Genomic DNA, 18,349 nt, shown 5'->3' on the forward strand with positions numbered 1-18,349 from the left:
ATCCGGCTTTTTCGGAGGTGCCAAAGGGATGTAATATTAAGAATTCGGCTATTCTCGAGAGTATGAGTGATGTGGTAAAGCCGTCACTGACTGTGGCGCTGGAGATCTGTAGAAAGGGAGCTTATTAGCTTAATACGCAGGAGGATCAGCACTACAACTTCCAAATAAACAAACAGACGGAGTATATATTGTATACGCAGTTTAGCGAAATGTCCTGTGGAACATGGAAAATTTATGTGGGAAGAATGAGGGAAGGAATAGAAAATCATAGTCTCACGGCATATTTACGCATATTCCGGTAGAAATCTTAAAAATGCTGTCGCCTGCCTCCCGGATTTCGTAAGGTTTTTATAGATCTCAGTAAATATTAAATTGCTTTAAGCATCAATGACTAAAGCTAACACGCGCTTTCTTTGAAAGAGTTCTAAGTGATTAAATTTAAACAGTAAAAAATAATGTGAGAATTAGTCAATTATTGATCGATCTTTTAAAAACGTTTTAACAAAAGACCGTGTTTATTGCTGTATATTGGTGACATACTTCATTATAAGATTTTTGAATTACAATTGTGAAAATATTTACATATTTACTCGTTTTACGATAGGTGAGTTAGGAACTTGTATAATTTGTCTAGTAGAATTGTAACGGCAAACAATTTTTTTTCGGAGCATGTCTACAAAACCGGGTTTGAACAAAATCGGTTATAACCATGGACCAGGGTGATCCCTGAATGGGTTTTCAGAATATGGGGTGGTGGTTAAAAAGAAGAGCGAGAGGAAAGGGGAGATTTATACAAAAATCAAAGATTGAAAAAGATAAAAAAAGTAGAGAGTGGGTGAGGAAGAGCAAAGAAAGCAGGTACTCCATATTTGGCACAGAGATTCCATATATGAGGAAATTGAGGTGAGAAAGGTAGAGGGAGTGGGAGAAGGAGTGGGATTGGACTGGGAGTGGTAGTGGGACTAGGAGTGGAAGTAGGTGGGAGTGGATGTGGTAGTAGGAGTGGGAGCGGTAGTTGGAATGGGTTCGGTAATGGAAGGAAGATAAATAAAACAAGGGATGAACAAAAAAAACGAAGAACAAGTAAGGGTGTCTAAGTTCGGCTATATGCGAACATTATATACTCAGCGTGAGTGTCAATTATACAGTTTATTTTAGATAAACTACTTTTTCGTATTTTGTTACAGGGAACTTTTTTGAGGCTTTATCGGAATAGGAGCGTGGCACCGCCCATCAAAAAAAATGTCTCCCAATTTCCTCTTACAATAAAATTCTGTAAAAAAATATAATGCATACAAAACTATTTTTCGCTAAGATATAGCTTATTATTCTAGCCTACGACCCTTTTAAACCCCTTTTATATAAAAAAGTGGGCGTGGTCTTTAGCCAATCCATTTAATAATTTGGGAATGATTGATCCCGTCTACTTTTACTGCAAATAGTTAATGCTATAAGGAAAATATTTGTACCCAATCTTATTACGATTTGTTAATTTTTCTTCGAGGTATGGCTTCTGAAACATAGAAAATCGTAGTCATAAAGGGCCGGTGCCACTCCCATTTTCAAAAAATTTAATTTTTTCCTATTTCCTGTCATAATTCCACTTGGGAAATGAAACACCACTGATATAAAACTCTTTTTTGCAAAGATATGGCTTGTCTTATTCATCCACGACCCTTTTAAAAATCTTGTATATAAAAGTGCGCGTGGTTCTTAGCCGATTTCGTTCAATTTTCTTCGAAGCTTTCTCTATAGTAAAGTCATGGTTAGGTTAGGTTGAAATGGAAGTCCGCACCTGAAATTTCAACATTCTAGGTGTATTATTTACTAATCAGCTTTTTTTGTGTCCCAAATCTTATATATGTAAAAAGTGGGCGTGGGTATCACCCGATTTCGCTCATTTTGAATGACTATGGGAGGTGAGTGCCAAGAAACCCATATACCAAATTTGAATGAGATATTTCAATATTTCCTCAAGTTATCGTGTGCACAGACAGACGGGCGGACGAACGGATGGACATGGCTAAATCAATTATTTTTTTCATCCTAAGCATTTTGATATGGGGAAGTCTATATTCATCTCGATTCCTTTATACTTGTACACAACCGTTATCCAATCAAAGTTAATATACTCTGTGTGTAAAGCACGCTGAGTATAAAAAAGGGAAGATAAAGTAGACGAGCATGAAAAACGGAGTGAAGGAAGAAGCGAGGCTTAATTTCGAAATGAAGTCACACCATTTTTAGGGTAGAACAAAGTCTGCCGGGCACTCTAGCAATAATATAATAAATGTTCTAATATATGTACATTGTTTTCTTAAGTATTTCTACTTGATATCCATAATGAACGAACAAACTGTAGAATTATCCGGGACCACATATTCGCCAACATGTTCAGAGATCTCGAGAAGATTGTTTATGTTTGGTCTTCGAATTAGACTTCAGGAGCGGTTCGGGAGTATTTCTATAAATCTACCTCTACTACCGCTTTTACAGTTACCTCTACCTCTACTCATTAATTGTGGCTAAACCGTCTAGGCGGTCATCTCACAGTAAAGCAGTTTTTGACTGAAATTTGGTGATAATTTTGTTTCGCATACATACATACACACAATTAAAATAATTGGAAATTTTTAATATTTATATTTAATTTAAACGAGCCTGACCCGTGCGCATCTTCCGCAACCAATATAAAAGTCTCTTATCAAATATCAACAGAAATCAGCTGTTCTAATAACTTACAGCTTGCGCTGCCATCTAGCGTATAATAGCAACTGTCGTCAATCAATTAAAACGTACAGCTTGCGCTGCAATCTAGCGTACAATAACAACTGCCGGTAATGCAGTGCAAATATTCACAATAGTGCCATAGTACAAATAGATTTCTTTGTGTGGTTGCAATCGTTTATTTTTAACAAATTATTTTAATAAAATATAGCTAAACAAAAGCACTACGACCAAAATAGCCCAAAACTCACTAATAGCTCGAATCTCCATCTTTACAACCAAAACCTTATTTATAGATTTGGATTCCAAATAAAAGCGAAAAGGGGGCTGTACATAAAAACATCAATTAGAAATAATATGTATGATGCTAACGGGTTGTTTATGAACCTATGTAATAGCGATGCTTATAAACAAGGAACCGGATATGCGAAACCGAATTCACCAATTTATGTTTCTGTTGTCGAGTACATTTACAAGCTCTACATCGCGAAAATTTCTACTGAAAACACCGTATCTAGAGATCCTGGTTAGATTCCTGAACCCACAGCTGAGTCCATCTTTAAATTATCACTGCTCAACCGTAATCCCTTGGCAACTACAATCACAAATTTTTTCCAATCAAAAAGGGCAGAAGGCTTTATTTATGGACTCCAAAACCTTTCAAAATTTTTTTCCTTGTGGCTATGAATAGTCGTCCCAGTGGGGTTTCCTGACTGATAGGCAAATTGAGTTCATCACAGAGGGAGTTTGTTTCAGGTTGGCCTCTCTAATATATACTGATCCAAATTTTTATCTATACCCATTAGGAGAAACGAACTTAGGCTAATTGGTCGATACGACGAGGGCAGTTGGGCTTCCTTGGCTTCTGTATGAATACTACCTTAACCTTCGTCCACTTGTTTGGAATGAAGTCTATCAGTTGGGATACCTTATATGGGTTGGATAAGTTACACGAAATATAATATAGTAAGTAATTGAAAGGAGAGTGCAAATATGTAAGGCTTCTCACTAAACAATTGGTAATATCTGTTTAACTCATGACCAGCTTTCAGTAACTGATTCAGATACAAAGCTAAGATTACCGTTGACAAAATACATTTCGTCATCACCTGTATTAATACATTAGAAACGGATGTATTAAATGCATACGACTCTCATCAGTAAGCACTGGGCACCGCACATTACCAAGACCAATATTTTAATTAAAACTCCTGGAGCCAAAAAAAAAATTAGGCTGGAATTAATTAAACTAAACATTCAGGAATGTAATCAAATTATATGTAATCTCATTTCTATTTTCGGGAAAACGAAGAATATATATACATGAGAATATGCATATATATATATATATATGTATATATTGGGGTGGTCCTTATAAAAAAAAAAACAATATTTTCCAGTCTCATCTACTGCAGGCCGTAATACCTTTGTCAAATATATCACAGATCAATTTTGGTGCCGATTGTAGACGGCTAAAGAGTCCCACAAAGGGGTCAAAATGAAGATTGCTCTATGGAGACTGAAAAAATAATTGAATCACATTTACATATTTGTCCCGATTTAAAATGGTTAAGCCGTGTTGTCCCGGAATCCCAGCCCAGATTTCTCTAGGAAAACTCAATCTATATATACATAAATCAAATTCTGTGTGTGTGTTACCTATGAAAACGTATTTCCCACAATTCAATCATCACCAAATTTTTCATATTTAAGAATTAAGAATTTTGAATTAAAATTTATTTTTTTGGCTATGCGAACGAGCATTCTTAGCTCCCAAAAATGATCATGTTAACAAAATCAATAATCGCATTCAAAACCAAATTCCTGGTGAATTGACGAAATATAAATCTATCGACACAGTCACAGATGAAGATCAAATTGTGAATTATCCAATTGAATTTCTGAACTCTTTAGAACCACCTGGAATGCCTGCGCATATATAAACTTTGAAAATGGGCTCAAAAATCATGCTTCTTCGGAATTTAGACCAGCCAAAATTGTGCAATGGAACCAGATTTTGCGTTAAGAAATTAATGACCAATGTAATCGAAGCAACAATCATCAGCGGTAAAAGCAGAGGTGAAGATGTGCTCATACCATGGATCCCGATGATTCCTACAGATTTGCCATTCAATTTTTAGCGTTTACAGTTTCCTGTATAGTTTTCTATACAGTTTCCTGTATCGCTTACTGTTAAATTTAGAGAGTCCGTGCTTTTCCCATGGCTTGCTCAGGAGTCGGAACGCCAAAAAATTTGTTTATCTTTGCACCGAACGAAAAAACCAAGTTTCACCAAATATGCGTACAAAATTCAATTAAATTTACAGAACGATAAACAAAATTATCAACAAACAAAAGAGGAAAAATAACGCAACATTCATTCGATCTCGGGCGTTACAACGTACGCCGGGTAAAGCTAGTATATTAAAATATGTACTTTAAACACTGCGCGACACCCTTTACCCGTCTTCAATCGGAACCAAAATTGATGTACTATATTTCTAACGTAGTTACTACTGCCTGCGCGAGTGAGACTGGAATATGATTTATAAGGACCACCCTAATATACATAAATCAGAAATGTCGCGTAGTTGCATTGTGATCAGCTAAAAAAAAAATGACTGATATCAATGGAAATCAAATACCAATTCAATGGAATTTTTGAAGTGATAAAGATACAAAGCTCCTTCATCTTAGTTACTGTCTAATCGTAAGCTGATAATTGAGAGAAGACGATAAGCTGAAGTCTTCTCCTTGTTTTAAAGGCACTCCCCAAAGGTTTTGGTGTTGGAGTGTAGTCGATGTTGATGGAACTTTGATAGATATATATTCGGTACATTCCGGTAACAGGAACAATTAAGGCACAAGTTCGACTATTTTTTCTAGACCATCCCTCCCCTCACTTCCTAGTTCCTTGAGAAACTTGGGGTCGCCAGAGCCTCGGCTTCTGAAGAAACAGGATTCTCCACGGCTAGCTGGGACTGACATTTGGGTCGAATAAGCTAGAAATTGCGGTGCAAAGGGGTGAAAGGGTTGCGCTACACTACTCCTTGAATCATTTGGGTATTTTAATCGCCTCTTACGACAGGCATACTTGCCGCGAATATATTTTAAGCCCTTCTACTCGCTGAGTGTAAACCTTCTCCTCCTTCTAGGGCTCTTTCACCAAATGGGAACCTGTCTCTCATACATGCCGTACAGCGAATGAGGGAAGAGATATGCCTGTTAAGAAAGATGAAAGGGGAGTGAAAGCCGGAATATTACTGCTGCGATACTTGTGCGCCGTATCGATAGTTTGCTTTCGGTATTGTTCCTTAATGCAATTCTGATTAAACCACTTGAGTTCCTGAACGATTTGGCCTTAGATAAGAAATTGTGAAGAGAATAATCATATTGCTCCGTAGAAAGAGACATTCTGCTCATATACCATCTACACGCCATGTTATTGATGTTAAAAGCTGGGGGATAGATCGCCAAGTGTCTCTCACCCTCCTTCGGTGTTGACTGAAGGCATAGCATTTGAAGAAGGTGCGGTAGACGCCTTATAGGCAATTCGGGATTTCAGTATTCCACATTCTGGATCGATGTGATTGGGATTCCGCGCTTCCGATACTTCATTTCATCCACCCAAATTTCTTCACCATATAAGAGTATAGAATGCACGGCTTTTGTGATCTCAAATGTGATCTGAAAAGGTGAGAGCTAGATACGTGCTCCCCAACCATCGTATAATTGATAAATCGCATGCACCTCTTTTGAAGGGTGACGTTCTTTGTTTTTTGCTGTTGCTAGTTAAAGACCGCGTTGTTTGTTGTTCAGGCAGCTGTTGCGTTCTAAAGCATCTGGTTAAATATTTAAGATGCGACCAGTGTTATCAATGAAAAAAATATTTGCAGTAAGCGTTATTGCCATCGCTGGTATTTTATCAGATCCAGAATCTTCGGTGTGGTTGGCGGAGCACGCTACCATCACACCACGGCGGTGGTCTTGCTATGTAGGGATGTTTTTAGCTCTTCGTCGCTGAGTGGTTCCACGTTGAGATCTCCACGGGTAGCGTGCTCATCCTCTCTCAGTGGTTGGGTGGGCCCTCGTTGTTCCTCAATTATCCGTTTTTTTGTCCCTTCACTTTCCTTTCCGTAGCATAGAGACATCGCGTTTGCATCGTCGCTTTAACTCTATCTTCTGCTGAGGGTTATACTAAATTATATAGGAGACAAAAAGAAGGTTCTGTTGGCCTGGGTTCCCGGTCATCAGGGAAATGAAGGCAAAAAACAGGCAGACTACCTAGACAAGCAGGGCGCTATAGCAGCATTATATGGTCTAGAGTAGTTTTGTGGCCTCACAAAGGCACATCCTAGGAAAACAATAAGTAACTGTGAAACGAAGCAGTTCAAAAACACTGGATTGAACGGTCAGGCTAAAGACAGGCGAAATTGTTTATACCCCCACGAAAGTAGCAGCCAAGCTCATTAATCTAAGCAGAGCGTACCTACGAACTCTCACTGGGCACTATGCGGCACACTGTAGTCTAAGATATCACCTAAGTAAGTTAAATCTCTCCGATAAAAAAATCTGTTGCTTTTGTGAGCTGGGGGAGAAACGCCGGCTCACATACTCTTCGAATGCGTTGGTTTGACAAGGTAGAAACCTTCACATCTAAGACGCATTCCATGTGAGTACTTTATGTGAAGCCTTCGGTATCTGTCTCTGCGCTGGAACGTTAAGATAAAAATTTATATTGTGATCGCTACCTGTGAAATGCTCCATAACTCTCCCTCCAGCAGCGATTTTAAGGAAGGAAGACTCCAATCTCTTCAGAGATAACCAGAATCTTATTACATCGTTTAACATATACATATACCATTAACGCATATATTATAAATAAACTGAAATTATTAAATTGAAAAAGACTTAACAATAGTGTGGCATCTATTCAATAGAAGCTGTTCACAAAAGAATATTTCATTTGATTGTATTCAAGAACGAATAATTTGATTAACAATGCACACTAAGCACGCAGACCTGAGTACGATTACAGTCTATTATGTCAGTTGAATGTAAAATAATAATAAATACTACATATATATATATATATAAATGTACTGAGTTCTAGCACTTTTTTAAGTATAACAGCATAATAGGGGCTTTCAATTGGGACAGGGTGAAGTTGATGTGCATGCATCTTTGCTCACGATATGAGAGTCATGTGAAGAAAGGAAAGGGAAGATGAGAAACCAAAACCGAATGGCATGTTATAGAAGTGCTAAAAGTTTGTTATCGCTAACAGCCGTTATCGACAAGCTATCGGTTCTTTTTCCACTTATTAAAAGTTTCTTATCGATATATTATCGACCAGGTATACATATATGGCCGTATAGACGAGCTATATGTTCTCTCGAGCATCGGTGTTCTCGAAAAGATATCGATTTGCTGTTGAAAATTTATTTATTTTTTTTATCAAAAATTAATCGCTTTGTTATCGAAAAGTTATTGATTGCTATCGAAAATTTACCGATCGATGTTATCGATAATCTATCACTGTGTTATGGTTTGTTATCCACAAGCTATCCTTGTGTTATCGACAAGCTATCGGTGTGTAATCGATAAGTTATCGGTATAACCAAACAGTTAGCGATACAACTTCAAAAAAGAGAAAATATAGTGCAGGAATCCGAAGAATACCAATAAATACTTTCGAAAACTTCCAATATTGCCTGCATTTCATTGCATGTTCCACATATTTCAATATAGAAGTCAAAATTTGAATTTACCAAGCTACTTGGCTGTTTCCTGAGCAAAGAACACAAAACTAAATTGATGACGTCAAGAGCAACGGCAGGCATAGTACCGGTATCCTAGATGTGCGTAGGTCCAAATAGCGACTCTGCTTTCAAGATACACATACTCCCCCGTGCAGCACATAATGTGCACGCAGTAACCCAAGGAAAGTTTGCTTTCGAGAAGCTGCTCACGAAACCAACAGCTGCTGATTACTCCTCTCCGATCTCACACCTGCTCACTGAGCGCAATTTCCGACCTGACGATGTAACGGAGCAGTGGTGGCTCATTTCTCACCCACTACGTACCGCCGATTGGGATCATTGCCGTTGATTGGCGCTTAACCGTCTAATCAATTTTATCAGTTTCGTAACAAGTCACTATTTCGCGATAACGGATGCAAATTGGGAGAATAAGGAGAGGTCAAGTCATCGGTACTTTCCGTAATATCATGCGCAGGACTATAAATCTTCAGGAGAACTTTTCTCTGGAACATCCGAAGGGCCAAAACATGAGCGAAACAGCAGTAGAAAGCGAACCTTACTGTAATCGACGCTAGACGGGATCGGAAGATACTACGCATATCCAAGGAGTAAATTCTTAATGCTCACACTCACCCAAATAAACAAGAAGACCAAGAACTTTTCCTGAAGCACGTGAACTATTTATTCTTAGAAGAAAGTTTATCTAAGCGGGGTGGCCCCTCGGCAGTGTTTCGGCAAGCACTTCACGTGTATTTCTTCCATGAAAAACTTCTCAGTGAAAACTCATCTGCCTTACAGATGCCGTTCGGAGTCGTCGTAAAACACGTGGGTCCCTTCATGCTGATTTGTAGGAAAATTATAAAAAGGAGCACGACGCAAATTGGAAGACAAGTTCAGCCTAAAAAATCTTTTCGGAGGTTATCGGGTCTTGCATTTATTTATATAGCCTCGAGGCACTGACTCTCCTTGCAGTTGTTAATGGTATGTTCTTCGCCTCCAAGTCTATAGGTGGAATGTGCAGAATGGCATACAGTGCAGCCGTTGAGATTGTTTTCGGGGCTCCCGTTATGCTAAGCATTGATAGTCTGATTATAATTTTTGTTGTTGTTGTTGTAGCAATAAGGTTGCTCCCCGAAGGCTTTGGGGAGTGTTATCGATGTGATGGTCCTTTGCCGGATACAGATCCGGTACGCTACGGTACCACAGCACCATTAAGGTGCTAGCCCGACCATCTCGGGAACGATCTATGTGGCCACATTACACCTTCAGGCCATTCCCTCCCTCCCCACCCCCAAGTTCCATGAGGGGCTTGGGGTCGCCAGAGCCTCGTCTGTTAGTGAAACAGGATTCGCCGCGGATAGGTTAGGTTGACAATTGGGTTTGGAGAAGCTATATATTACGCTAGCAACCTGAAGGGTTGCGCTACACAGCACCTTGAATCTGGTATTTTAGTCGCCTCTTACGACAGGCATACCTACCGCGGGTATATTCTAATCCCCTAACCCGCTGGGGTGTATATAATTTTTAGAGGAAGTTCCTTTGCACACAGTCCACCTAAGAAGGACTAGTATAGGATATGATTTACAATCGCTGTAAATACCCAGTGAGAGAAAGGGCATTAGACTCACTCACTCTCCTTTAGGTTGAGCTTCCACGACAACTTACTGTCTAGAATGATTCCTAGATATTTGGTGCAAATTTTCTCCTGCAGGGCCACCTGTCAGAGCTTAGGCCTAGTCCAATTCGGGACTCTTATCACCGATTGATCTAAACACAATAAGTATTTCTATGAGAATAACTTGGTTTCCCAACTTACCTCTAACTAGATGAGAAAGAAGAGGACGACTTATTGAAAATTACTGGTATTAATATTGCCCCCAGCGGGTTAAAGGGCGGTAGGCATGGTCCTTTTAAGAGGCGGCTAATATCGGCAGATCCGATGGTTTGAGGGGTCAAAAGATCGTTCAAACGGTAATGGGGTTAGTAACTGCCCACATCGGCGAAACTCGTTGAAACCTTCTGTGAGTTTTTTGCGCTTACAACAACGACTAATTACTACTTTTGGATTACCATAGGTGAAAACATCAAAAGATACAAATTTCGAAAGTTAATAAAGTTTTTACCTCTTTTCTTTCTTTTATTACAGCTTTATTGAGACATGAAACCACTTGACATTGCTTACCGACTGCTGCCGGGCATTAAATGGTGGCATGGTTATGCAGCACAGGATGCGGTGGCTGATATGATTGCAGGCGTTACAGTGGGCTTAACAGTGCTACCACAAAGTTTGGCCTATGCTACATTAGCAGGCTTAGAACCACAAGTTAGTCTAAACATATTCACACATTAAACACATATCCAAGACCAGTAGTTATTTTTTTTTTTTTTTTCTTTCTAGTATGGTCTTTACTCTGCGTTCATTGGCGGTATTGTTTATGCCTTTTTGGGCAGTTGTCGACAAGTTACTATCGGCCCTACAGCTTTACTGGCATTAATGACTAGTCGGCATACAGGTTTTGGTTTGCAATCGGGACCAGCTTATGCTATATTACTTTGCTTAATCTCAGGAATTGTTGAATTTTTAATGGCTGTGCTGCACTTAGGTAGGCAACTTTTTTATACTCAGTTGAGCAGAGCTCACAGAGTATATTAAGTTTGATTGGATAACGGTTGGTTGTACATATATAAAGGAATCAATATAGATATAGACTTCCATATATCAAAATAATCAGGATCGAAAAAAAATTTGATTGAGCCATGTCCGTCCGTCCGTCCGTCCGTCCGACCGTTAACACGATAACTTGAGTAAATTTTGAGGTACCTTGATGAAATTTGGTATGTAGGTTCCTGAGCACTCATCTCAGATCGCTATTTAAAATGAACGATATCGGACTATAACCACGCCTACTTTTTCGATATCGAAAATTTCGAAAAACCGAAAAAGTGTGATAATTCATTACAAAAGACAGATAAAGCGACGAAACTTGGTAGATGAGTTGAACTTGTAACGCAGAATAGAAAATTAGTAAAATTTTGGACAATAGGCGTGGCACCGCCCACTTTTAAAAGAAGGTAATTTAAAACTTTTGCAAGCTGTAATTTGGCAGTCGTTGAAGATATCATGGTGAAATTTGGCAGGAACGTTACTCCTATTACTATATGTATGCTTAATAAAAATTAGCAAAATCGGAGAAGGACCACGCCCACTTTAAAAAAAAAATTTTTTAAAGTAAAATTTTAACAAAAAATTTAATATCTTTACAGTATATAAGTAAATTATGTCAACATTCAACTCCAGTAATGATATGGTGCAACAAAATACAAAAATAAAAGAAAATTTCAAAATGGGCGTGGCTCTGCCCTTTTTCATTCAATTTGTCTAGGATACTTTTAACGCCATAAGTCGAACAAAAATTAACCAATCCTTTTGAAATTTGGTAGGGGCATAGTTTTATGACGTTAACTGTTTCTGTGAAAATGGGCGAAATCGGTTGATGCCACTCCCAGTTTTTATACACAGTCGTCCGTCTGTCCTTCTGCATGGCCGTTAACACGACAACTTGAGCAAAAATCGACATATCTTTAATGAACTTAGTTCACGTGCTTACTTGAACTCACTTTATCTTGGTATGAAAAATGAACGAAATCCGACTATGACCACGCCCACTTTTTCGATATCGAAAATTACGAAAAATGACAAAATGCCATAATTCTATACCAAATACGAAAAAAGGGATGAAACATGGTAAGGTAATTGGATTGTTTTATTGACGCGAAATATAACTTTAGAAAAAACTTTATAAAATGGTTGTGACACCTACCATATTAAGTAGATGAAAAAGTTCTGCAGGGCGAAATAAAAAACCCTTAAAATCTTGGCAGGTATTACATATATAAATAAATTAGCGGTATCCAACAGATGATGTTCTGGGTCACCCTGGTCCACATTTTGGTCGATATCTGGAAAACGCCTTCACCACCACTCCCTTTTAAAACTCTCATTAATACCTTTAATTTGATACCCATATCGAACAAACTCATTCTAGAGTCACCCCTGGTCCACCTTTATGGCGATATCTCGAAAAGGCGTCCGCCTATAGAACTAAGCCCCACCCCCTTTTAAAATACTCATTAACACCTTTCATTTGATACCCATATCGTACAAACACATTCTAAAGTCACCCCTGGTCCACCTTTATGGCGATATCTCGAAAAGGCTAACACCTATAGAACGAAGGCCCACTCCCTTTTTAAAATACTTATTAACACCTTTCATTTGATACCCATATCGTACAAACAAAGTCTAGAGTCACCCCTGGTCCACCTTTATTGCGATACCTCGAAAAGGCGTCCACCTATAGAACTATGGCCCACTCCCTCATAAAATACTCTTTAATGCCTTTCATTTGATACACATGTCATACAAACACATTCCAGGGTTTCCCTCGGTTTCTTTTTCCTACATGGTTATTTTCCCTTATGTTGTCACCATAGCTCTCAACTGAGTATGTAATGTTCGGTTACACCCGAACTTAACCTTCCTTACTTGTTTTTGTATAGTGATTGAAATGCGTTGATTAAAATGTCGAAAATCTCAATCTTGCTGATTTCATTAAGGCGCACTTGTGGACTTAATTTCACTGCCAGTTACAGTCGGATTTACTTCAGCGACGGCGGTCATTATTGGTACCTCGCAGCTGAAAGTAAGTGCAACAAGTTGTAGATTACATCTGACAATGTGTTTGAAATATTATAACGAATTTCTTATTACAGGGCCTGCTAGGCATTCGCGGAGGAGGTGGTTCTGAATTCGTGGAAACAATGGTATCGGTTTTTAAAAATTTAGACAAAGTGCGTTACGGTGACTTGTTGTTGGGTATTCTCGCCATAACCGTATTATTATTGCTGAGGGTAAGTATTCAGTTTGCGAAATAATGAAATAGTTACGGGCTGCGTAGCCAGCTGCTACGGTGATAAATTCGCAATTTAGGTTAGGTTGAACTGGCCGGTTAGTAAAGACCACACATAGAATTAATGTGTCCATGGTATTACCAGAATTTGTTTGACGAATATACAGAAAACACTCAATTAGGCTCCTGCACTTGCATTATAGAATAACTCCGTCCTCTTGGCAAATACTAGACGTTTTCTAGGACCTCGCTTAATTGCTCCCTCAAGATCTCGCAACTGTGACCTCGAATATCTGTAGCCTTGACTTCGCAAGCTCGGGACTCAAACACAGAACGTGCTCAACCATTTCTTCTTACAGCTCGCACTTTCGTCATCTGCTGTTGCAGTGCCCAGTTAGTATGCCCATTGTGAGCCTTAAGTCTTCTCTCTTCAGAGATATGAGCTACTTTGTGAGTCTAATATCATAGGCTTTGCACATGATCTTACAAATTATACAGCCCCGCGCTTTTGCCCACGCGTTTCCTGCTTGATGGCTCATATGCAACTCCTGCCTTCTTTTGATTTCTCCCAAACGCGGTTTGGGACGTCTATCGTCGAATCAGCGAGTGTTGTACCCTCCTTTGCCAACTAATCGGCCTTTTCGTAACCTTATATCTCTTGGATGGCAGGAGGTCTGCTGAATTAATTGGGTTCACTAAGACTCACCTATCAATGGTCATTGGGGTTCTGACAGGGCATGCCAATGGGTATCCATGCGGTACGTCTCAATATACTGGAAACTCCATCCTGCTGGATCTATCGAGGATTTATCCAAAATTGAGATCGGTATCATTCGGAGCTTTATCGTTGCTACACAACGATTCTCTAAGTAGCTATATCTACGTTACCGTTATTTTATTGCATGTGGTATCACAGCGGACCTTCATGTTGTCCAAGTGAGCTCTCTTTATTAGGGCAGCTACAATCTAACCTAACCTATGTCATAGTGACCTGGAACCCAGCACAGATGAACGGTCCGGCTTGAGGGAAGTTTTTTTTAATTCTTCTTTGCATTCCAGAACACTTCTTGATGAAGTACTGTGTGAGATTATTGCCTTAATCGCCGCATTACTGTCAATATACATTGACGCGACTGCAGCTTAAGCACGCTTCCTCCAGAATTTCTGCTGCTTTCTTCACAGCTATAATTTCCGCTTGAAAAACGCACAGTAATCTGCCAGCCTGTAGGACCTACTTATGTATTTCTGGATCGATACAGTAAATAGCAGAATAGCATACAGCTTATAGCTCTTTTCCAATTTAAGGATGAAGAGGTTCCCAGTATACGTTTTACCAGTGAGCTCGATTCATAAAGTTCAGTTCTCACACACTGTCTATATTTCCATTTCAGAAACTAAAAGACGTCAAGCTTGCCCGACGTCCTCTACTAAGTGGCACAATATGGGTTATCGCAACTGGGCGGAATGCTCTAATTGTACTGTGCGCCAGCATTTTAGCTTATAATACATGTGAAACTGGAGCTTCTTGTCCCTTTATTTTGACGGGTACAGTAAAAGCGGGTTTTCCAGATGTTGAAGTGCCAAAATTCCATACAACAGTACTATTACCGAACGGTACAAGAGTTGAACAAGATTATTTTGACATGGTAAGTGATTTGTCTAAAACAAAAAAAGCGGAAAAATAATCGATTGATACAATTACTTTCCCCTCCATTTACAGTTCAAAGAGCTCGGTCCATCCATGATTATACTGCCGATAATCGCTGTGCTGGGTAATGTTGCCATATCGAAGGCATTCAGTAGCGCTGGCATAAGTCCAACACGTGAATTGGTTGCTTTGTCACTATCCAATGTGGTTGGTTCATTCTTCTCATCAATGCCGGTAACAGGCTCCTTTTCACGCAGCGCTGTAAATCATGCGAGCGGAGTGCGTACACCAATTGGTGGTTTCTATACAAGTGCTCTGGTTTTGTTAGCACTCGGATTGTTGGCGCCATATTTTCAATACATTCCAAAGGCTGCGCTTAGTGCTGTCATCATATCGGCGGTGATATTTATGATTGAATTTGAGGTGAGTGGATGACTTTAGGGAAGGGGGAGGGCTGTGGAATCTGCTTATTTAGCAGGCGAAGTTCTGGTGACCCCCTAAGTTCTTAACGAAACTGTGGGAGGGGGGTGGGGGGCTGGATTACCTTGATCGGGCTAGTACCTTAAGGGTGCTATATTCAGAGCATGCCGGATCACAAGGATGCTTTACATTTTGTACCAGGAATGTCAACAGTAATATTGTCCATACCGGCTTCTTAGCATTTCAACGAATACCGGCTCTGACACACCTTGCAGGTTTAAGAGGTCGCTAAGTCTGATGTAAACGATGTAAACAGAAAGGACCACGTAGTTTATAGCTATAAGCGCTACGTATGAAGCCTCTATCTCAGAGCTCTCTTGGAAAACTCCTTCTACCAGGATTTTTTTCAATTACGTCCTATTCCAACAGGGATCCCCTGTAGAGATGGGGTAGCCATTCCATCAACCCGCTATACACTCCCTTATACCAGCTTTGATCACAATTCGGACCGTAGGAGCAATAAGTAAAAGTAAAAAATATATACATATTTTTAAGGGCTGATTGATACGAATGGAAGAAGCAAAATTCATAATAATATGCTTAAGCCATTTCAGTGTATTAGGTTTTGGGGAGTGTTTTACCGATGTTGATATTCTTTTGTCGGATATAGATTCGACCCGTTCCGCCATTAAGGTACTAGCTTGACTATTTCGGTAATGATTTGATAAGGCCTAGTGGAACCTTTTAGGTCATCCCACTCCCATCTTCCTAGAGGAGTTTCAGATCGCCAGAGTTGCGCTCAAATTAGATTTGGTTAGATCTCTTATGCCTAAAACGAGTGCAAATATTTTTGATTAACGCATATCTGTAAAATTGTTTGTTAATTATTTCCTCTATTTCTTTTAGGTTATCAAGCCTTTGTGGCGTTGTAGTCGTCGTGAATTGCTGCCTGGTGCCATAACATTCGTCATAAGCTTAGCAGTTGGTGTAGAGCTCGGCTTACTGCTGGGTGTAGGAGTAGATGTCGCATATCTGGTATATCGAGCTGCCAGACCAGCACTTGCCGTATCCAAATTGAAGGTAAAAAAGAGCGAGCACGGACTCCTACATAAAACATTAATCATAAGTAGAAAAGAAAGAGTCACTAAAGGCAACCATTTAGGGTAACTTCAGACGGAGCAAGATGCAATAAATTAAATGGGGGAAGAAACAGTTTCTGTTAAATACCCAGAAACCTGGGCATCCAAACAGACATCTGATTGAAGAGGTCCCGCATCCCAGGAGGTCCCGCATCTCCGTAATAATGAAGAAATTCACCATTCAAAAAGTTAGCTCTTTGAAGAAAATAATCGCAAAAAGACTGTCAGAGACATCCAAGGCGGCAAATTACTATGTCAACATATACCCGGTGAACCCCGTTCCCAAAGACAAATACCCAAAACTGGCAGTTGAGGAAAGCAACCTCCCCAGGTAGCCGCGCGTCATTTTAGCTTAACAGCGACCTAGGTATTGTAAAAGGTTAAACGCTTGCTTATCCAGAATTAATGTCGGGGACCTACCCTTCCGCTTGTAACGTGTCCCCACGGTAAGACGTCCCAATTCGTTTGGGAGAAATCTAAAGGAGACAGGAGTTGCATATTATCCATCAAGCAGCAAAAGCGTGGACTGAGGAGCGGGACCGCAAAATTTCTAAGATCATGTGCAAATCCTACCACGTTACACTCACAAAGTTGCTCATATCTCTAAATAGATAAGACTTAAATCACACGATGAACGTACTAACTGGCCTTCTGGCGTCACATGCTTATAAGTTAGGCCTCATCAGTAACAACAGTTGTAGGAAGTGCGAGCTGCAGAAAGAATTGGTTGAGCACGTTCTGTGTTCGTGTCGTGCGCTCGCGAGGTCAAGACCCGAGCTACTAGGCGCGACAGAGTTGCTAGATCTCGAGGAATCAATTAAGCTAGGTTGAAGAAAACTTCTAGTATGTGCCAAATGGACGGATTTATTCCATAACATATGTAAGTCCTGGTGTCTAATTGGTGGTTTTCCGTTTGATCGTCAAACAAATTTTGGTAACACTATACACACATTCAGTCATTATTGACCGGCCAGTCCAACTTAACCCAACGTGTCCCCAGCATCTTTTAAATTTTTATGTTAAACCAACGCTTCTAACACCCATATCTCTCTGATCCAACCCTGTTGAAACTGCAAGTTTCCTCTACCTCCCCTTAGATGATATTGATGAGATTTTATGAGTGATCGTACGTATTGGATAGGGCGAAGCACTGCTACAACAACAATAACGGAACAGGAAGTGCTTTTTTATCGCTACAGCAACAACAACAACAGCGTGCTTCCCTAATTTAACAGCATAATTCTTTTCGATGCTACTTTTTTGTTTCCTTTAGAACTCTACAAGAAAAAAAAACTGTAAATAATCTTCACTTACTCCTTTTAGACTTCAAATGGTATTGACTACATACTCATGCGTCCGGTACATAGTTCACTATACTTTCCAGCTATTGAATGGGTGCGCACAGGTATTTCCAAAGCAGTGGCAGTGCACGGTTGCGCACCTGTAATCCTAGATTGCTCAAATATGCATGGTTAGTAAATAATAATATATAGTAAATAATAATAGTTTCAAACTAATTACTAATATATTGTAGAACTCGATTTTACGGCTGCGCGCGGTATGGGCGCTTTGAATAAAGAATTAGCCAACATTTCGGTGCCATTATTTCTAATGAAAGCTTCCAAAGAGATTTGTGTTATATTAAAGGAGTCTACAAATTGTGAATTTTCAACTGTAGAAACGCCAGATGATTTAGAATACATATTGGATAGTAGTGAGTAGATTTGTAAATTTCTAATTTTT

General features: G+C 39.5%; 1 protein-coding gene across 6 annotated transcripts in view; it reads left to right on the top strand.

Moving 5' to 3' along the window:
* LOC137253653 (sodium-independent sulfate anion transporter) overlaps positions 1-18,349 on the top strand; it is a 63,657-nt gene that overhangs the window by 36,804 nt on the left and 8,504 nt on the right. For 4 of the 6 annotated variants that reach the window (XM_067790982.1, XM_067790981.1, XM_067790987.1 and 1 more), the window contains exons 2-10: positions 10,636-10,812; positions 10,888-11,092; positions 13,107-13,192; positions 13,263-13,400; positions 14,791-15,045; positions 15,120-15,470; positions 16,374-16,547; positions 17,930-18,077; positions 18,141-18,320. In XM_067790982.1, the coding sequence (XP_067647083.1) occupies positions 10,648-10,812; positions 10,888-11,092; positions 13,107-13,192; positions 13,263-13,400; positions 14,791-15,045; positions 15,120-15,470; positions 16,374-16,547; positions 17,930-18,077; positions 18,141-18,320 (1,702 nt within the window). In that variant the 5' untranslated portion in view covers positions 10,636-10,647. Of the gene's footprint in view, positions 1-8,717; positions 9,471-10,315; positions 10,565-10,635; positions 10,813-10,887; positions 11,093-13,106; positions 13,193-13,262; positions 13,401-14,790; positions 15,046-15,119; positions 15,471-16,373; positions 16,548-17,929; positions 18,078-18,140; positions 18,321-18,349 lie in introns of those variants that run through there. The other 2 variants (XM_067790984.1, XM_067790985.1) reach the window with 2 other exon arrangements.

This window comes from Eurosta solidaginis, chromosome 5 (genome assembly GCF_040869045.1).
Source record: "Eurosta solidaginis isolate ZX-2024a chromosome 5, ASM4086904v1, whole genome shotgun sequence".
In the NCBI taxonomy this organism is placed as follows: Eukaryota; Metazoa; Arthropoda; class Insecta; order Diptera; family Tephritidae; genus Eurosta; species Eurosta solidaginis.